General features: G+C 41.6%; 1 protein-coding gene across 10 annotated transcripts in view; it reads right to left on the bottom strand.

Annotated features, from left to right (window-relative positions):
- Nucleotides 1–205: 205 nt before the first annotated feature.
- The window catches only part of ARHGAP24 (Rho GTPase activating protein 24), a 214,846-nt gene continuing 198,341 nt past the window's right edge, over nt 206–16,710 (bottom strand). For all 10 annotated transcript variants that reach the window (XM_072037524.1, XM_072037526.1, XM_072037528.1 and 7 more), the window contains 5 exons: nt 8,880–9,012; nt 6,709–6,782; nt 5,983–6,104; nt 2,076–3,144; nt 206–938 (listed from right to left, as the gene is read on the bottom strand). In XM_072037524.1, coding sequence (XP_071893625.1) covers nt 695–938; nt 2,076–3,144; nt 5,983–6,104; nt 6,709–6,782; nt 8,880–9,012 — 1,642 coding nt within the window. In that variant the 3' untranslated portion in view covers nt 206–694. The remainder of the gene's footprint in view (nt 939–2,075; nt 3,145–5,982; nt 6,105–6,708; nt 6,783–8,879; nt 9,013–16,710) is intronic.

The following is a 16,710-nucleotide window of genomic DNA, read 5'->3' as shown; positions in this document are numbered from 1 at the left end:
CCATACAAGCACCTTTCAACACTAACTGCCTGATTTCGGTGGCCTGATTTCCTGACAGGGTGTTCAATATGGGTGCTCTGGTAATTTCCAGCCAGGTGGAATTTTTGTTAAATCAATACATTCGTTACCCACAGCAAACTGCTGCTTCTCATCCTGCTGTCTTCTTAAAAAACGACGCAAAGGGTTAAGCATCGGCACACATACCTTAAGGTATCTGTTTATCTTCACTCCCCAGCTAGAGGGGGGAACAAAACAAAACAAAAAAACAACATTTGATATACAAAATAAGCTGATGGTAACACAATGCCAAAAATAGCTTATTATGTTAAGTGCAAGGGAGAAAAGCCTCGATATAAAGCTTGATTGCAACAACATTTCAATTTACCAGTTTAAATACAAGACTTGCATTAAAATATTTCTTGAGATACATCTCTTGCTCTCTAAGGTGATTTTTTTTTTAAATTTATATACACATATCCAGTTGTAACACTTGACAGTAGTCTTATGAAGCATTCAAAGAGCATAACTTGATAAGTACACGCTGTAGATATGAATGGTTAATGTCTATGATTTCCTCCTTCAAGGGTTTATAACATTATGTTGAGTACTAGCCTCAGACAGGTGACCAGCCACCTGATGCAGTGTAATACCCCCAAGCCCTTCCCTGAGGTCCCACAGTCCAAGCCTCCAACGCTCACTGGATCCAGATGGTGTTGCCTCTTTCTGGTCTGCGAGGCTCTACCGTAAGTTCTCCAAAAGTGGAGAAAAACTGCTCCATTTCCTTCTGCAGCATGTCATTCCTCTTCTCCGCATCTTCTTTGGCCCGTTCCGCGTTACGCATTTTGATTTCTACCATCGTGAACTTCTTCCGCTCTTGATCCAGCTCTTCGTGTAGGGCCATCAGTTCAGTCTCCAAGGTGAGATTTCTCTGCTCCAAGCTGCAGAAACCGAAATAAAAGCAAAGAGCTCCTGAACAGCACTCCTTCCATTCACTTGTGCAGAAATGCACACCACCACAAACTCATGCATTTGCCTTTTCAATTACAAAGCTTGGACTGAATTTCCAAGAGGTGTATCTTATATGTATCTTGTAACTATGTCTTCATCAATGATCCCTTCCCATAGGGCACTCTCTCCTCCATAGCTCGTTTAGAAAATGCGTGATGGCAGCCACTGGTTACAGTGCACAGTGGCAAACAGCTTCATGTAATTCTCCAGCAAATAGCCTAAATAAGCCTTTTACTTCTGGAAGCGTTGACTCCCAGCTCCCACTGTAGTTGCACTCATTTAATGTAAAAGGTCAGAATAACTCCCTGAATGCCTTTATTTTGCAACTCAGGTTTGTCAGTTATTTGTCTACTGTATCTGTATTTACAAATACAGATAGACAATTCAACAAACAAACAAAAAACCCTGCAATTAACCTGGCTTGTTTTTTGTCCTAAAAAGTTACCCTATTTTTGATCTATTTATCCTTTTATCTACCGTAGCACCCTTGTGTTTGAGAAGACTGTGCACTACTCATACACAAAGACACGGCTTCCCCATGTCCTCTTTAACAGGCCTGAGTTTTGAAGGAAAGACTCAGGCAAAGCAGTAGTGCAGAAATGGGACTGTGAGCAGAGGTAACGCCCAGATGTAGCCCTGTCTGACTAGGAACAAGGACTCTGGAGACAGGTTAGAACAGTCTCCCAGTCCCAAAATTTACAAGTGGAGTACTGCAAGACTGATTTCACCGAAAGGTGATGCCCAGTTGCACCTCAGTCTCTGGAGGACAGACATCGAGCAATGAAATCACTGCAAGAGCCTACTGATTTTGCCAGTCAGATTCCACACAAACTCCTAAGGTTCTGGCTTTATTTCTGGTGCAATGTAGTGTGTTGCAACAGAGGCAAACAGTTGCTCTGAAACAAACCCAACTGGATCATGATACCAGAATACCAATTCCATACGCCGGCAAACTCAGTGCAGAACATGCAGTGATTGCAGCTAGTGCAGATTTTTAGCAACCCGTAAGTGAGGGCACCTCTTTTCTCTGCAAGAGCCGATCAGATGGCAGAACCAAAACACCTTACCTCTTTAACCTTGTCTCATACTCTAGTTTTTGTTTGGCCATCTCTTGCTTCAAGCTGGACACCAGGCTGTGGAGAGCACTGTGGTTGTTAGTACTGTTGGCCACAAATGTTTCGCTGTTATCACTGCTGCTGGTGGCCCGGCTGCTGTGGCCACCCACGCTCCTTCGGTCACTTTTGTTCTCATAGTCACCCGGGTTGGAGAGGTCTTCGTTTGGTGGTCCATCCAGCACAGAGTCTTCAAAGTTACCCGCAAAGAAGTCCTGCTCGGGGCAGGTGGTGGTGGATGAACGACAGGAGGTGGAGTGCTCGGGGAGGGATATTTCACAAGACGACGTTGACCAGGTAGCACTGTCCACGCTCTGTTTGTCGTCAGAGTTCACCATGGAGAACTGCTGGTGGACGTTGTCGTAGGTGGAGAGCCTGTTGTGCTGCCCCGACTCGCTGACTGAATCCTTTTGCTTGTTGTCCCTCAGCGTGACATAGCCATTGGGCGCCCAGCCCGCGGCCCGGTTGTTGAGGGTGGTGGGGAGCCCGTCAGTGCTAGAAACACCCATCCGCACACCACCGTTCTGCATGCTCTGTGTGCCCATCTTCGTCACTGCTCCTTTCAGGGAGGACGTTCTCCTGCTCTGCAGGGTGCAGTTGGGCAAGGTCTGGCTCTTCTCCTGGCCCTCCACAGAGCTGCTGAACGACCCATTGGTGACTATGCCACTGCCTTTATTAAAAGCCGGATTTTTTTTCACCATGAGGGGTGGGCTTCTGGTGACATCTAATTTCTGGATGCTGTTCCTGGGGCTATTTGTCTTGCTGCCTGGCTGTGCAGTCGGAGATTCATTGTCCACGCTTCCCCTTTGGGGAGACTCAGGTTTATCCCAGGAGCAGCGCCTCACTGCTGTCTCCTTGGTGTTGTTATTCTCCTTGTTCTGCAGCTGCCCCACGATTGCTTTCTTTGGCATTTCATTGTTATTGTTGCACACCTCAGGTCCCATCTCAGGGTCTGCATCCTTGGGAAACAGCTCTTCATGCTTGCTTATCATCACTGACATCAGCTGCTGGACTACTACGGTACCTGGAAGAAGGCACCAAGCAGGGTTATTAATGATCTGTTTTATTTAGAGCATAAATGCACTTTATGGGTCAAATTCCACAAATACTTAGCAAAAAATTAATTTACACAAACATTTATTTAGTATGTCCACCTGTATGACACCCTGAATCTATAGAACATGCCTGAAATTCATCTGGCCAGCAGGTCAGATGAGCACCACCTTTTCCTTCCATCAAAACAAGCCAGCACGCCTCACAGACCCCCAAACAACCACAATTTTTGCAAAGGAGCTACTACTGTGGCAGTTATTGCATCCCAAGAAGACCACAGAAGGAGCTAATGAGTAGTAAAGAATAATGCCATTATAAGTGATGTGTTTCAATGTGGAAAGCACTTAAAACCAAAGTCTCATTCTGGCCAAGCACTTTCATGTAGTAGATTAACAGAAAGGGGGCAGGTGAGGGATTCACATTGCTCTAACACAGAAGATTTAGTCTGGAGCAAAACCTCAATGATGTGATGGAGTTTATTTCATGTGAATGCCTTTAATCAGTACGCAGTGAGACTAGATGCAAGCAGGAGACTGCCACATTATGGCATGGTAAGGAACTTAAAAAGAACCACAGCTTGCTACTTGCTTTAATAAATGACTGCATCTCCAATAACCCCTTGGTGTGCACACCACTTGACTGCACTGCAGTTTACATGCTACCATTTATAACAGGACTTGGGACAATAAAGATGTGCAACTGTTATTTCTTTAAACAGAACCTCATTAAGGACTATTAAGAATCTTTCAGGAACAAGGTCAAGGTAGTTAGAACAACCATCCCATTCTTAAACTCCTGCAGAGCTTTCAGAGGTAGGCTGTGCTCTTTTCATCAGTAGTTTCCCACTGTGCAATATCAACTGCTCCGAATACTTGGAATATCCTTATAACCCAGCCTTTTAAAACACAACTACTAAGAGATAAATCAGGCAGGTACTTGGAAACAGTTTTTTAGTGGTTTTGTGTGTTTGTTTGCTAAGGCAAAATCATGCATTAGAGGAATCATGCAGCAGGAAAATTCACTTAGTAATTCCCCTGGCAGGTGTAGCTGTATTCCTTCAGAACACAGCTGCACTGTTCAATGTGCAGCCTCTCTTAAAAGTTCCTGTACATTTAATTACGTGCAGCTTAACTGGACATCAGCACCATCTCATGTCAAATCTTAAAGATTATACCTAAGGAGAAGTCATAAATCTGTTTAAGTAAAGCTGTTTCTCATGAGTAAAAATAAATAAATAAATTATTTCCCTTCGGTGAGTATAGTAACTGTGCCAACTTCTACAGCAGCCACCACCATTTTAGGCTGTTGAGAAGCAGGATGCAGAAGTTTCTTCAGTCATTGCAAAAACAGTATTTTATTTCTACCCACTTCAAACATCCTTCTTGCTCGAAATTTAACAAAAAAAACTCCTCTCAGCAGCCAGTTCTGAAAAAATACAGACCCAGAAGATACCTTTTTTTTTTTTTTTCTCCCAATTACTATATGAGTGTCTAACTCCTTTTCCCATCCCAATGGGATTTCCCATCTCCCATGGGGAGACGATGTAAGATGCCTAAATTAGGGCTTCAAGGACACTGTGAAGCTTATCTCTGCACTCCAATGTCCGATGGTCATGATGGATTTGAGAGAAGTATCTACAGAAATGAGGGGTAAGCCACAAATGTAATTTTAAGGGTACTTGAAGCTGCAAAGATTGATGATACTCATGCACAGTCACAGCAAATATGCATGTAAATTGGACACCTGCCCTTGCAAAGCCTTTTGAGTCAATTGCATGATCAAACCATTCCCTAGGACAATGAGAACCCAGATATGACAGTGCAGATGGCAACTAAAAAGCCTTTCCAAATTAGAAATTCCTGGCTTGTTTAAGCCACTGTTCAAAGTACTGTTCAGCTGCCCTGGGTATTCACCACTTTTGTTACATGATTTGGAAACACCATGTTTCTGTCTTCAGCAACACACTTGTGTTGACAAATGGAAAGAGGAGGAATTGCAGGACCTCAGAAGAAGAACCAAAAAAAAAAAAAAGTAAATAAAGAAAGTCTATGGGGAATTATTATATCTGGAAAAAAGGAAAATCATCAAAGAAGAAAATAAATCCACACACTCCTGAACAAACCAATCACAAACTACCTTTTCGAATTTTGGTAAAACTATCAGTGCCAGGTCAATGTACAATTCTAATTTCTGAGAAAATTAAGCAAACCATACATACTAAGAAACTAGTGGTTGGAGGGAGAAAAGGCACCGTGTAATTTATGGAGAATGAAAACCATAAGGTTTAAAAAAAAAAACTAACTGTGACAGTGATATTACTTTTAATCACAGCAAAAGGTTACAGCTAGATACTGCTGTAAGTAACAGAATGCAGCCATTTGATCGCTGTTGTGTAAGAAGGCGTGCAATACTTCTCTGCCTTCTGGGGGATTCTACATGGGTCACTGCAGTATGAACCTGCACCAACTTTGTCCTTAAAAACTGCAGGTGAAATATTAACTGCACCTCTACCACATGTGCTGAATAAGAACATGCCATATTTGCAGCAAGTGTTTAGAGGAAAAATACAGTTTTAATTAAGTTGCCACAGCAGCAGGATTTAATGCAAAATCTGTTTGCAATACTGTAAATGTCAGTCACTTTTACAGTATCTTGCAAGATTTAACCCAGCAGTTTCTTCACATTGAAGAAACGTCCATAGAGACAAATATATAGAATTTACTGTTCATACAGCAGAGACAGGTATGTATTGTCTGTAAATCTAAAGATATCCCCTTTTTCTACCTCAGGTTATTTACAGTCAACTCACCCTCCATGATAGTCAAAGGATCTTCCACTTTAGGGCGAAGGATGTTGGGGCCAAACACAGTAGCCAGATTCTGCACACTCATTTTGTTTACACCTGAATAAGACTGGACTTCATCAAGGAATCTGTGTGAAAGAAAAATGCCTTTGAGGAATATTTAAAAAGGGAGGAAAGAAAAACAATCAAAATGTACGATAGTTTCTTAACACTGCTGAAGTATTCCATTCCACATCCTCATGGAATATCATGAAAGCTTAAGGCTATTCTCCTCAGCTTTTTTTTTTTTTTTGAAAATTATACATCAATAAAAAAATAAATCTCACTCTGAACTAACTTTAAGCTAACTCTCTTGAAGATGGTGACTTTCTCCAGCATATTCAATCAATTATTTGACTCAAAATATCTTCAAAATGAAAAAAAAAAAAAAGATTAATTTTTATAATGGTTTAAGATTATACTCCTTTTTTTTTTTTTTCTTTGAATACTGGGAACTTCCTTTAAGTTCACAAATTGCAACTCCTGAAGACTTGTTTTTAAGATCTTATATTTTTCCACACAACTATTCTACCAGACGTGTGCAGTTTTCAATGACACCATGCTTCAGGAGTGCAGAACTACGGCCAGTAACTGTAGCTAGAAATGGGAAAATCAGGGTCCTATGAAGCAGACAGTATATATATATATATGTATTTACTTCTGCCTTTCTTATATTCTCGCAAGAGCACTTACCTACAGATGTATTTCAGGAGATTATAATTGACAGCTGGCAGGCTCTTTACTTGCTTCACCAATTCTTTCAGGCCCTATATATGCGGTTTAAAACACAGTGGGGAGGCAGAGTTTTCTTAGTATTTTGCTACAGAGACTGAGAAAATGTCAGCAATTCCAATTACAAGACAATAAACACATCACTGAAGCTGCAGTAGTAAGACAAATGCGATACACGTTACCATCAGAAACGGCTTGTAGAACCCATTTTGAGGTGAGGCTATATTCTGCTAACAAGGATTAACTCTGGATAAAAATACATACATATATAACTGACTTGGTTTCATTCCATCTTGCCATCTGACTTTACTCTTTCTTATTTTGACCAGCAGCTCCATTCCTCCTCCTGATGATAAGAAGGCTGAGGTTTCAAGGAACAGTTCTGGTTTGAATTAGTTGGTGTTTTCAGATGACAAACTATATACATATATATGTATACATCAACCTAGTTCTGGTCCATACTAGAAGCAGCTATTCCAGTTTGTGCCCACCTTGGGAATGAGATGAGCAGAACTGCACACAGTAGTTTCTGTGCTCTGTGGTTATGGTCCTTGCCAACCAGTGCCTTTAAACTCTTGTTCAGTATTGGGCAGGCATTAAATGAAGGTTCAGAGAGGGCCCCTCAGAAAGGAGAGACTCATGCTCTTCTCAATTAACTGGAGAGTTAGGGAGGAGAACATCTGTACATCTACAGCACTTAGATGTATGCAAGTCAACGGGGCCAGATTGGATCCACCCGAGGGTACTGAGAGAACTGGCGGAGGAGCTGGCCAAGTGTGGCCAGCAGGGCGAGGGAAGTGATTGTCACCCTGTACTCAGCTCTGGTGAGGCTGCACCTTGAGTCCTGTGTTCAGTTTTGGGCCCCTCGCTACAAGAAGGACATCGAGGTGCTTGAGCGGGTCCAGAGAAGGGCAACCAAGCTGGTGCGGGGTCTGGAGAACAAGTCCTACGAGGAGCGGCTGAGGGAGCTGGGCTTGTTCAGCCTGGAGAAGAGGAGGCTCAGGGGCGACCTTATCGCTCTCTACAGATACCTTAAAGGAGGCTGTAGTGAGGTGGGGGTTGGTCTGTTCTCCCACGTGCCTGGTGACAGGACGAGGGGGAATGGGCTAAAGTTGCACCAGGGGAGGCTTAGGTTGGATGTTAGGAAGGGTTGTGAGGCACTGGAACAGGCTGCCCAGGGAGGTGGTGGAGTCACCATTCCTGGAGGTCTTTAAAAGACATTTAGATGTAGAGCTTAGGGATATGGCTTAGTGGAGGACTGGTTAGTGTTAGGTCAGAGGCTGGACTAGGGGATGTTGGAGGTCTCTTCCAACCTAGACAATTCTGTGATTTTGTGGAAGGGTCCAGTTCTAGCAGTATTTGAAATGTCAAAATGCAATTAAACAGAAATAATAACCTTAGAAATTTAGAGGAAAAGACTGCAATCAAAAGAATGAGCCAATTTATATTTACTTGGAAGACAAAATATCTGGCTGACTTGAATAACCATATACACACAGAACAATGTAAAATCAAGCACTTAATTTCATTTAGTACTTCTTCAGGCTAATATACAGTACCCTATGCCACTGCAGGGCATATACATGAACAAAATAGGGGTTCTGTCACATACTATGTTATGCAAATGTAAAGAATTTTTGGAAGGTGGCCTACTTCAGACATCTTTATGATGCCTTCTGATTCAATAATAGGCAATGAATAGAGTCCTTTGGTCTTTAAGCAAAATTTAGTAAAATGTGTCATCCTAAAATCCTTAGAAGAAAAATACCCTTCATTTATTCGCAAGAGTTGAACAGCAACTCCTAAAACCCTGCCTCTTACAGTTCAGGATAATGAACCATGGAAAGAAAACAAAGTGTCTTCCATGCAAGCTGGAAGCTATTGACCACAGTGATGTTCATTTGAACTGGTTTTGGTGACATGGAATAAATACAACGAACGGTATGTTGTGCTTTGATTCAGACTTCCAAACACATCGGTAGCAACAACTTTCATACATAGATAGCATCAATTAATTCAAGCACATCTTAAATTAGGATAGATAATCAGCACCTTCTCTCCTTCTCAAATCTGTAACAGGTTACAACATGCTAGCCTTTTAATTCATCATACTACTCGAAGTGCAAACTCACCGTTTCTTCCTCCTTGCTGAGCATTTTGGCACAGGAAAGAAAATCTTCATATTTTGCATATGGTATGACTGGCTCTGGGAGTTCCCTTAGGTACAGCTTCAGCAGCGATGCCACCGTGTGCACATCTGTATTGCTGTTGGGTTGGAATACAGTAGGTCCTCAGTGTCAACCAGGAGAATGCAACTTACAGGCTAAAAGCTGCATAACATTTTGATTGTCATCCCAGATTTTACTGTCAGCATTATATATATTTATAGATCATATCTGTGATCTGGTTTCAGTTTTATTGTCCTATAAAGAACTTAGAAGGGTACATGCAAACAAGAGTCCATCAACTCTGTCGAGGTAGTATTATAAATAATTACAAATTGGGCCTGATTTGCAGACATAGGTGTTGAGATCCCAGCTGTCATTTACAGGCATTTCACACCAGTCATGCAAAGTCTGGCTTAACTGCAAGATGCATTTCATTCTGCAACCAGGCATTGTATTTACACAGCGGGGATTATTCTCCTACCAGAGGTGGCTCTAGCTCCCAAAACATCCCCAGCATGTCTCAGTTCCACTGTATCACTGCCTCCTTTGATAGAAGCAGTAAGCAAGCAACTTCTAAAGACCAGATATTCTATGTGTTCAGTCCAAACTTCATCTGAATTACAGGTCTTTTCCTAGCATGCGTTTTCTTCCTGTGGGCTCCCACAAGAAGACTACTCTGCCTTTCAGCTGTACCAGAAGAGAAACAGAAAACTTGGATATGCTCTGCACACACAATGGTAAATCCTTGGGAAAGGAATTTTAGCTCCATCCTGTACAGAATAGGACAAACCACTGCAAGTCGCTCAAATTCAGAACATGTCTGAATGCTAGAACAGCAGGTAACATTTTAGGGCTGGGGGTCAAAAAGCTGATAATAACATGCTTTGTTGCATTTCCATTTATGGAAATTTAAGTACTTTTTGGATATATCTAGTAGCATTCTAGGCTCATTAGCAGGTGTGCTAAAAGAAAGAAGACAGGACAAAGAACAAAACCACAGGTTAGGTATGCAATAATACTTCCTTAAATCTTTCCATAGTATGTAAGATAACATCAGGATAACTTAGGAGTGGTTCTGTGAAAAGTATAGAAATAGATAAAAAAAAAATACAAATTTGCATGAAGAAATCTCTCTTTTGTTACTTCCAACTCCTCTGAATTTAGCTACTCAGGCATTTTTAAAAATCTGTCCTTACTGTTATGTTCTATATGCTTTCCCTGGTTCGGGTAAGAAGTTGTACTGCAAGCTGATACCCTTCCCTCTGACTTGTGAAGAGTTTGAAAAACAGATACTGAATTACGCTGCCTTCATTCATAACAAATAAGTAATGCACAGACATTTCTATGGTGCACATCATTGTATATTTTCTTTTTTTCTTTGAGGACTCCACACTTAGAACTTTTTAACATTTGCAGTCTCACAGAGGGAACCACTGGAATTGATGCACTTAATGATTAACATACCTCTAGCAAAGCTTATTTGGGAACGATCTCTATTAAAACTAGAATGGCTTTTACTAAGTTAAATCTTAACAACAATGATGGGAACAACCTTAGATTAACATGCTATGGTATGTGCAATCTAAGTCAAAACAGAAGAAGAGCAGTGATAAGCATTGTATGCATGTAAATGTTAACTACCACCACCACCCGCAAGAAGTAAATTCCCAGAGAACAATGCTATTTCAACCATGAAAAACTGCCAGCCAAAATTCCAAAACATGTATCAAAGTGCTTTCTAGAGAAAAATTACAAACAAAGCATTAACTCAAATCTGCATTTTTTAAAGAAAGTGCAAATTCTAATCCCTGGGTTGCAACCCTGGACTGCAAACCTAGCCAGGCACAGATCTAAACTGAGAATCCTACGTTATTCACCCTCCTTGGATGCATAACAAACATGTAAGAAATAGTATTACACATGAAACTAGATATAGCTGAACTAATTTTATGAGATTTCAAATGCTAGCTCAGATTTGGCATTTATCCTTTGCCTTGTACCTTTTTCCAGTCCAGATGCAAACTAAAACCCTCATCTTGACATCTTGACAAGCAAAACTCATTACCAACCACACAGCCTGGAGTCTTAAAACACAGATCCTTTTCTCCCCTCAGATACTTGCTTACATGTCATTTTGTTGCTATTAGTCCTGGTGTTCGGAGCACACACATGGCATGCATGTCCCAGCAATTGTCACTATTCATCCTTGCCTAAGACGCAGATCATCCATAGAGCTCTTGAGTTTCCTAAGTTTGTTGGTGTATCAGGAAAGCAAAAAGCAAATACAGAGGGAAATACGTTTGCTATTCAGACTGTGAAGGAGAGCAGCAGTTGCAGAGAACAGATGAGAACTGGCAGCTTTAATACAGTGCCCTACACTGCAGCATGAAAGGGAAGGGAACACAGGCTGTGATAATCTGCGAAGAATTGAACTCCAATTGCTTTGCATTTTTGGTCTTTCTCAAGATTCTTCTTCTTATTTATCTTTAGCAAACAGGGTAACTTCCCAGGCCTTGCTGAAGAGCTGAATCATATCTTTCCAGGGATTATTTGTATTAAACTATAGCGGTCCTTTGAAAATACAAGATTCAAATGGACAGAGTGAGAAAAATTATCAAAGAACTATCAAAAACTGATCCATAGGTCTCCCAGAAGAAGCAACAGCATCTTCTTTCTATTGCAAGGACCACACTTTGGGTAGTACCTTAGTATAATTTCCACACCAGTCCCTTAGTGTGAAATAAAATACTTGTTCCTTGAGGGCACTGATGGGGGGGGGGAACAACAAAAAAAGCAGCCCAACACTGCAGTTTATCAACTTTCACGTTTCAATATTCAGCACTGGCAGAGTAATGCTCTGGGGTTAGTTATGCACTAAAAACTTGGGCTCTCCTGCAGAGGAACTGAGAGAGAAATGGAAAGGCAGGATGCCAAGGAGCAAAGAAAAAAAAAAATAACAGGAAGACTTGTATACTCAAACTAATGTCCTGAAATACATGCTGTATCTGAGTCTACAGCAAGGTGCTTTCTGAGCTAGGGTAAAAAACCCAGGTCCCAGTTTAGCACATGGGGACATACTTGCAATCTTAAATTACAGAACGCTAAGGCAATACCGCAGAGTGCCACAGGATGGTGCGATTACAAAGTAAGAAGATCTAAATGGTTGAGTCAAATTTTCCCCTCAACAGTACTGAAGCACTGCTTGGGACTTAATCTATCTATACAGAAATTACCATGCACACGTTGGCAGTACAAACAAACACATATATATACACACATACTGCCTGTTAATCTTTTTAAAAGAGCTCGGTTTTTTAATTATATTAAAGTGGTAGTTAGAAGCAAGCAACTTTCTTCTTTCTTTGCAAGCAACTTTCTTCTTTCATTGTTACATATTGATATAAAAATGCCAAATAATGCAAGTAGAAGAGCACTTCATATAGTCTCAGTATGTTTAGACCTTGCAATCCAGTATTAGTTTTCCACCCCCTGTTTTAAAATGCAGAGGTAAACTTAAAAACATCAGGCTACAGCATGAATCCGTCTGGCTTTTAGGTGTTTCAACCCACAAATACCCTCAAGCCAACTTCAGCCACAGAGGCCAGCTGTGAGTTTCAAAGGAGTTTTCCACTCCAAGCTCTCTTGAGGATCAGGAGCACTTATTTCCATTTCCTGTTTGCAGCACTGTATGTTGTATCTATCCACAGGCTAAGTCAGCCATCAGTAATTACATGCCTACCTTGAGGACATTTGTGTAATCGGTAGTCCATGGATCTTTTCAGGGCCTGTGCAGGGCCTTTTCCTCAGGGACTTTTTCCAGCTACAACTGATCAGTGTAAGAAAAGACAGCATTGCTCTCTTTAGTCTTGGCCTTGCTTACATCCTAGATCCATTACAGCTCCAGACACTTAATAATTATACCTATCTTGACACTTCTTTTGCAGTGTGACATCGTAATATCAAAATGTTTAACGATTACACATTCATAATTAAGAGTATTTATTAACAAGTTTTGAAGTACAGAATGTCAGTTCCAGCAGAAAATCCTCCTTATTCTAAATTGCAACAATCCTCATTAATTGAGGCAAACTTTTCCAAGTGCAGAACGAATGATTACAACCTTGAAATGGGAATGACAAAGCACAAAGTTGGAATGCAACACAAAAAGTAGCAGCAAGCTGAGAAACAGTCTATTTCAGTATCTTGTGCTAGGCTGAGGAAGATTACTTAACCACTAAAATGTTCAAACTGCTTTACTGTTGATGCTTTTGGAGGAGCATCCCCCACTTCAGCACTGTCTACTCAAAGGCATTACAAACACACACACACACCACAGCCTCCCTGCAGCCATCAGAACACACATCGAAGCACCCTTCATCCAGACTTTGTCATTGGTACCCCTCATGGCACTGCTGTTTTGACAGCGTTTGCCTTTGTGATACCACAGGCGCTGTGGAAGTGGTTGTCAGATGGATTACACTGCCTGGGGATCTTCACCCTCTCCACCATAAATAAAAATTGCTGAAGCCCAGCAGGTCACCAGAAATCCCCACATAACCCTCACCCTCGGATAAGTGCACAGCGTGTTCAGAGAGCTGGAGTCAGCGCTTCAGAGCACACAGCCAACAGGCTCCTCGTAACTTTCAGAGAGGAAATAGGGCAGGGTCACATTACAGAAAGATAAATGCTACACCAAAAATAGCTCATGGCCCATGATAACACGTATACAGTTTGCATACAGAACAAACAGTAGGAAACAACAAGCTGTGAGGCTCTAATTAAATTCAGGAGTTCTGGTAATAAAACAAAGGAGAACAGTACGAACAGTTTGTGTATCCGTACATCCCTGAATTACTGGAATTGCATCTCTGTCCTTTAAAATATGTCACAGGTCTTAGCCCTGCAAACAGAGACTCTGTCACCAACATATCCTGAACCCATCCCAACACCTGGTGACTGTGTCACTGCTTAGCTGCATTCGGGCCTTGTAGAGAAGCTCTCCTGGACCTGACACGGGAGGATGAGTTTGCAACTGGCTGCCAGTCTGCAGACAGCACATGATGCTAGAGTCCGTGATAAACCAGTGCTGAAATACTGCAAGTGAGCAGCATCGAGGAGTATTACAAACATGAATAACTCTTTATTGAGAGAATGAGGGCACTGCTTCTGCTGAGGAACCAGCACTCACAGGATGGTCAGACAAAGCCAGTGTTCAGTAATGTTAAGGCGACTCAGGAGTGATGCAACTGGTATTGGAGTCAGGCTTTGGGCCAGAAATGCAAAGGTCAGGTCAATGCATAACATAATTACTGAACACTCTGTGCCATTTTTGTCCCCTTGTGTAGATACCTTCACTTTCCTCTATAATGTACATACAGTACAAGCAGTACAGTGCATAATCTAAGTGCCAGCTGAAATTTTGCCTACAACTTATGAAACATGCATTAAAGCCTTTACCATCTTAGGCCCTGAGCTCTGTTCTCCTCTCTTTGCTGCCACAAGAGCCTGGCTCTACTGTAAGTACACTTCATAGAATCACCCAAATTATTTAGGTTGGAAGGGACATCCAGAGGTCATCTAGTCCAACCCCTGCTCAAAACAAGACCAGTTATGGCAGGTTGCTTAGTGCCTCATCTACTTGACTTCTGAGTATCTCCAAGGGTGGGGACTGTAAAAACTTTCTGAGTGCCTCCTCCACTATCTGGTCACACTCTTGCTGAAAAAAAATAATTAAAAAATCCCAATATATAATCAGAATTTCTCATGTTTCAGCAAGCACTGCAAGGAATACTAAAGATTGACAGATTATTTGCAAGTTAGACATCCACTGCAGAAGTTATAACAGGAGCCAATTCATTCTAGAGCCTGATGCTTCAAGAAGAGCAACGAAGACAGCAGTTTAGGACAGAAAGAGACAGACTTTGTGGAAGGACATGAAAGATTACTTACGAAATATAGATCATTAAAAAGAGGTGGTGGATGCTTTCTGAGGCCTAAAAAACAGATGGGTTCCTATCAGGAAACAATTAGCTGCCTCCAGCCAACATGCTGCCAAAATATCTAATCATTGCTAGGTTGTTCAAAGAGGCTGGTACGTTTCTGCAGAGATTTTGCAGGCATTCTACAAATATATAAAACTGGGTAAGCCCCACAAGTAAACTACCTCTTCTTGCTTATTGGAAGAGAAAGCCACAAATCTGGCAAGCCTTATTGTATAAGGATGTGCTAAAACACTCCACATGCTTACAAAATGTCATCCTTTCTTAAAAACTTGCCATTGGTAGTGGAAAATGCCCTTTCTTGCCTTCTTAAATTACAGCCCCACACCAACAAGTGAAAAGCAGGTGTCTTCACAAAGGTTAAGGAGCAACTCTGTTTCTGAAACTGAAATTCATGCAAAGCAACTACAAATTCTTGTTCGCTGCCAATAACCAAAACCACACACTCCTACAGCAGGACACCAATTAAACTGATTTAATGACCCTTGCATCACACTAGAATATCTTTGTTAACGTGTATTTAATTGCTAGATTAGGTCTCTTAACTCATGCCATATGCAGAGGTAATTTCTGCTAGCTGGGTAGGAATAGGGCCGGGGTTAGAGCAGACTTGGAAGTGGCTCCAGATGCACAAGTGATGAGCAGGGTGTCATTTGTGAGGATCAGGGAAGGAAGCCTGGAACACCACAGGCACAAACGGATGGGAATTTACACAAGCCTAAGGCCATTTGTGTTGGCAGGAACTGGCTTTCTAGTAAAAACTTCATTTCACGTAAGTGCTTTGTGTAGGGATTACTGTGCTTTTTTCCCCTAGGAAAGGAATAAAGCCCCATTCTTGTGGGGAACTGTTTCTAAACAACTTCTTACATAGAGGATTGTATTTGGAAAATGAAGAAAATTCTTAACTAGTGATATCCAAGTCCCTGTCTACCTGTAGCCCTCACAGTGCCAGTGCACCCCCAAAAAGACAGCTCCCATTGCATGAGACTGTAAAGGGAACTAGGCTGGCCTCCTAGATAGATTACTAAGTGCCAAGGCCTGTGCAGTGCCTAGAAGAGTGGTCCTTTCCTCTGCATCGCAGACCTCTGCTGGGGTTGGGGGGGATGCTGCCTAGCAGCAAGGAATGCCTTAATGATAATTAAAGGAACAACAAACAAAGGTCTGTCTTGTTCTCTTCCAGAACATCTTTCCATACACTACAATAATACTAACACATAACAAAGAACAAAAAGATAAAAGTATTTCAGTATTATGCTTTTAAATGTTGTATATAGTCGCCTTCTAAAACTCTGACAGCTTTCCTGGGAACTGCTAAGCCCTAAAACCATGGAGGATCTTGATAGATCACTGCCTGAGGACTGAAAAAGTAAGGTTTTCTGGAAAGCACAATTACTTCCATGCTACAAAAGCATTTGTTTTGCCAGGCTTTTCATTCAATTGTTGTACCTCGATTCAGAAAAGACATACATAACACACCATAATAACTCCACCAGGGACCAGAGTATTTCTTTATAGCTGTACTTTCTTCAGAGTCTCCTTTGTTTTGTCTGCTCAACAGTTTTAAAATACAATCAGCTGTCCTTATCAAGTTGCCTTTTCCAGCAATCTGGAAAATGCTGTCCCCATGTCCACTGTTCAGAGAAGTCTTGAATCTAGAGCTGGCACACCTGCTTTCTCTCTTTTGCATCAGCATTGTAGTTTTATACCAAGCCTGGAAGGCTGAGTGTCCCCATTACCCCTCACAGAGCCAGCGAGGGGGTGCCCATGCCCTGCTGTACATGAGGTTGGTGTTCTTG

This window comes from Anas platyrhynchos, chromosome 4, assembly GCF_047663525.1.
Source record: "Anas platyrhynchos isolate ZD024472 breed Pekin duck chromosome 4, IASCAAS_PekinDuck_T2T, whole genome shotgun sequence".
Lineage (NCBI taxonomy): Eukaryota > Metazoa > Chordata > Aves > Anseriformes > Anatidae > Anas > Anas platyrhynchos.
The sequence above is the reverse complement of the archived record's forward strand: the minus strand, read 5'-3'. Positions and strand labels throughout refer to the sequence as shown.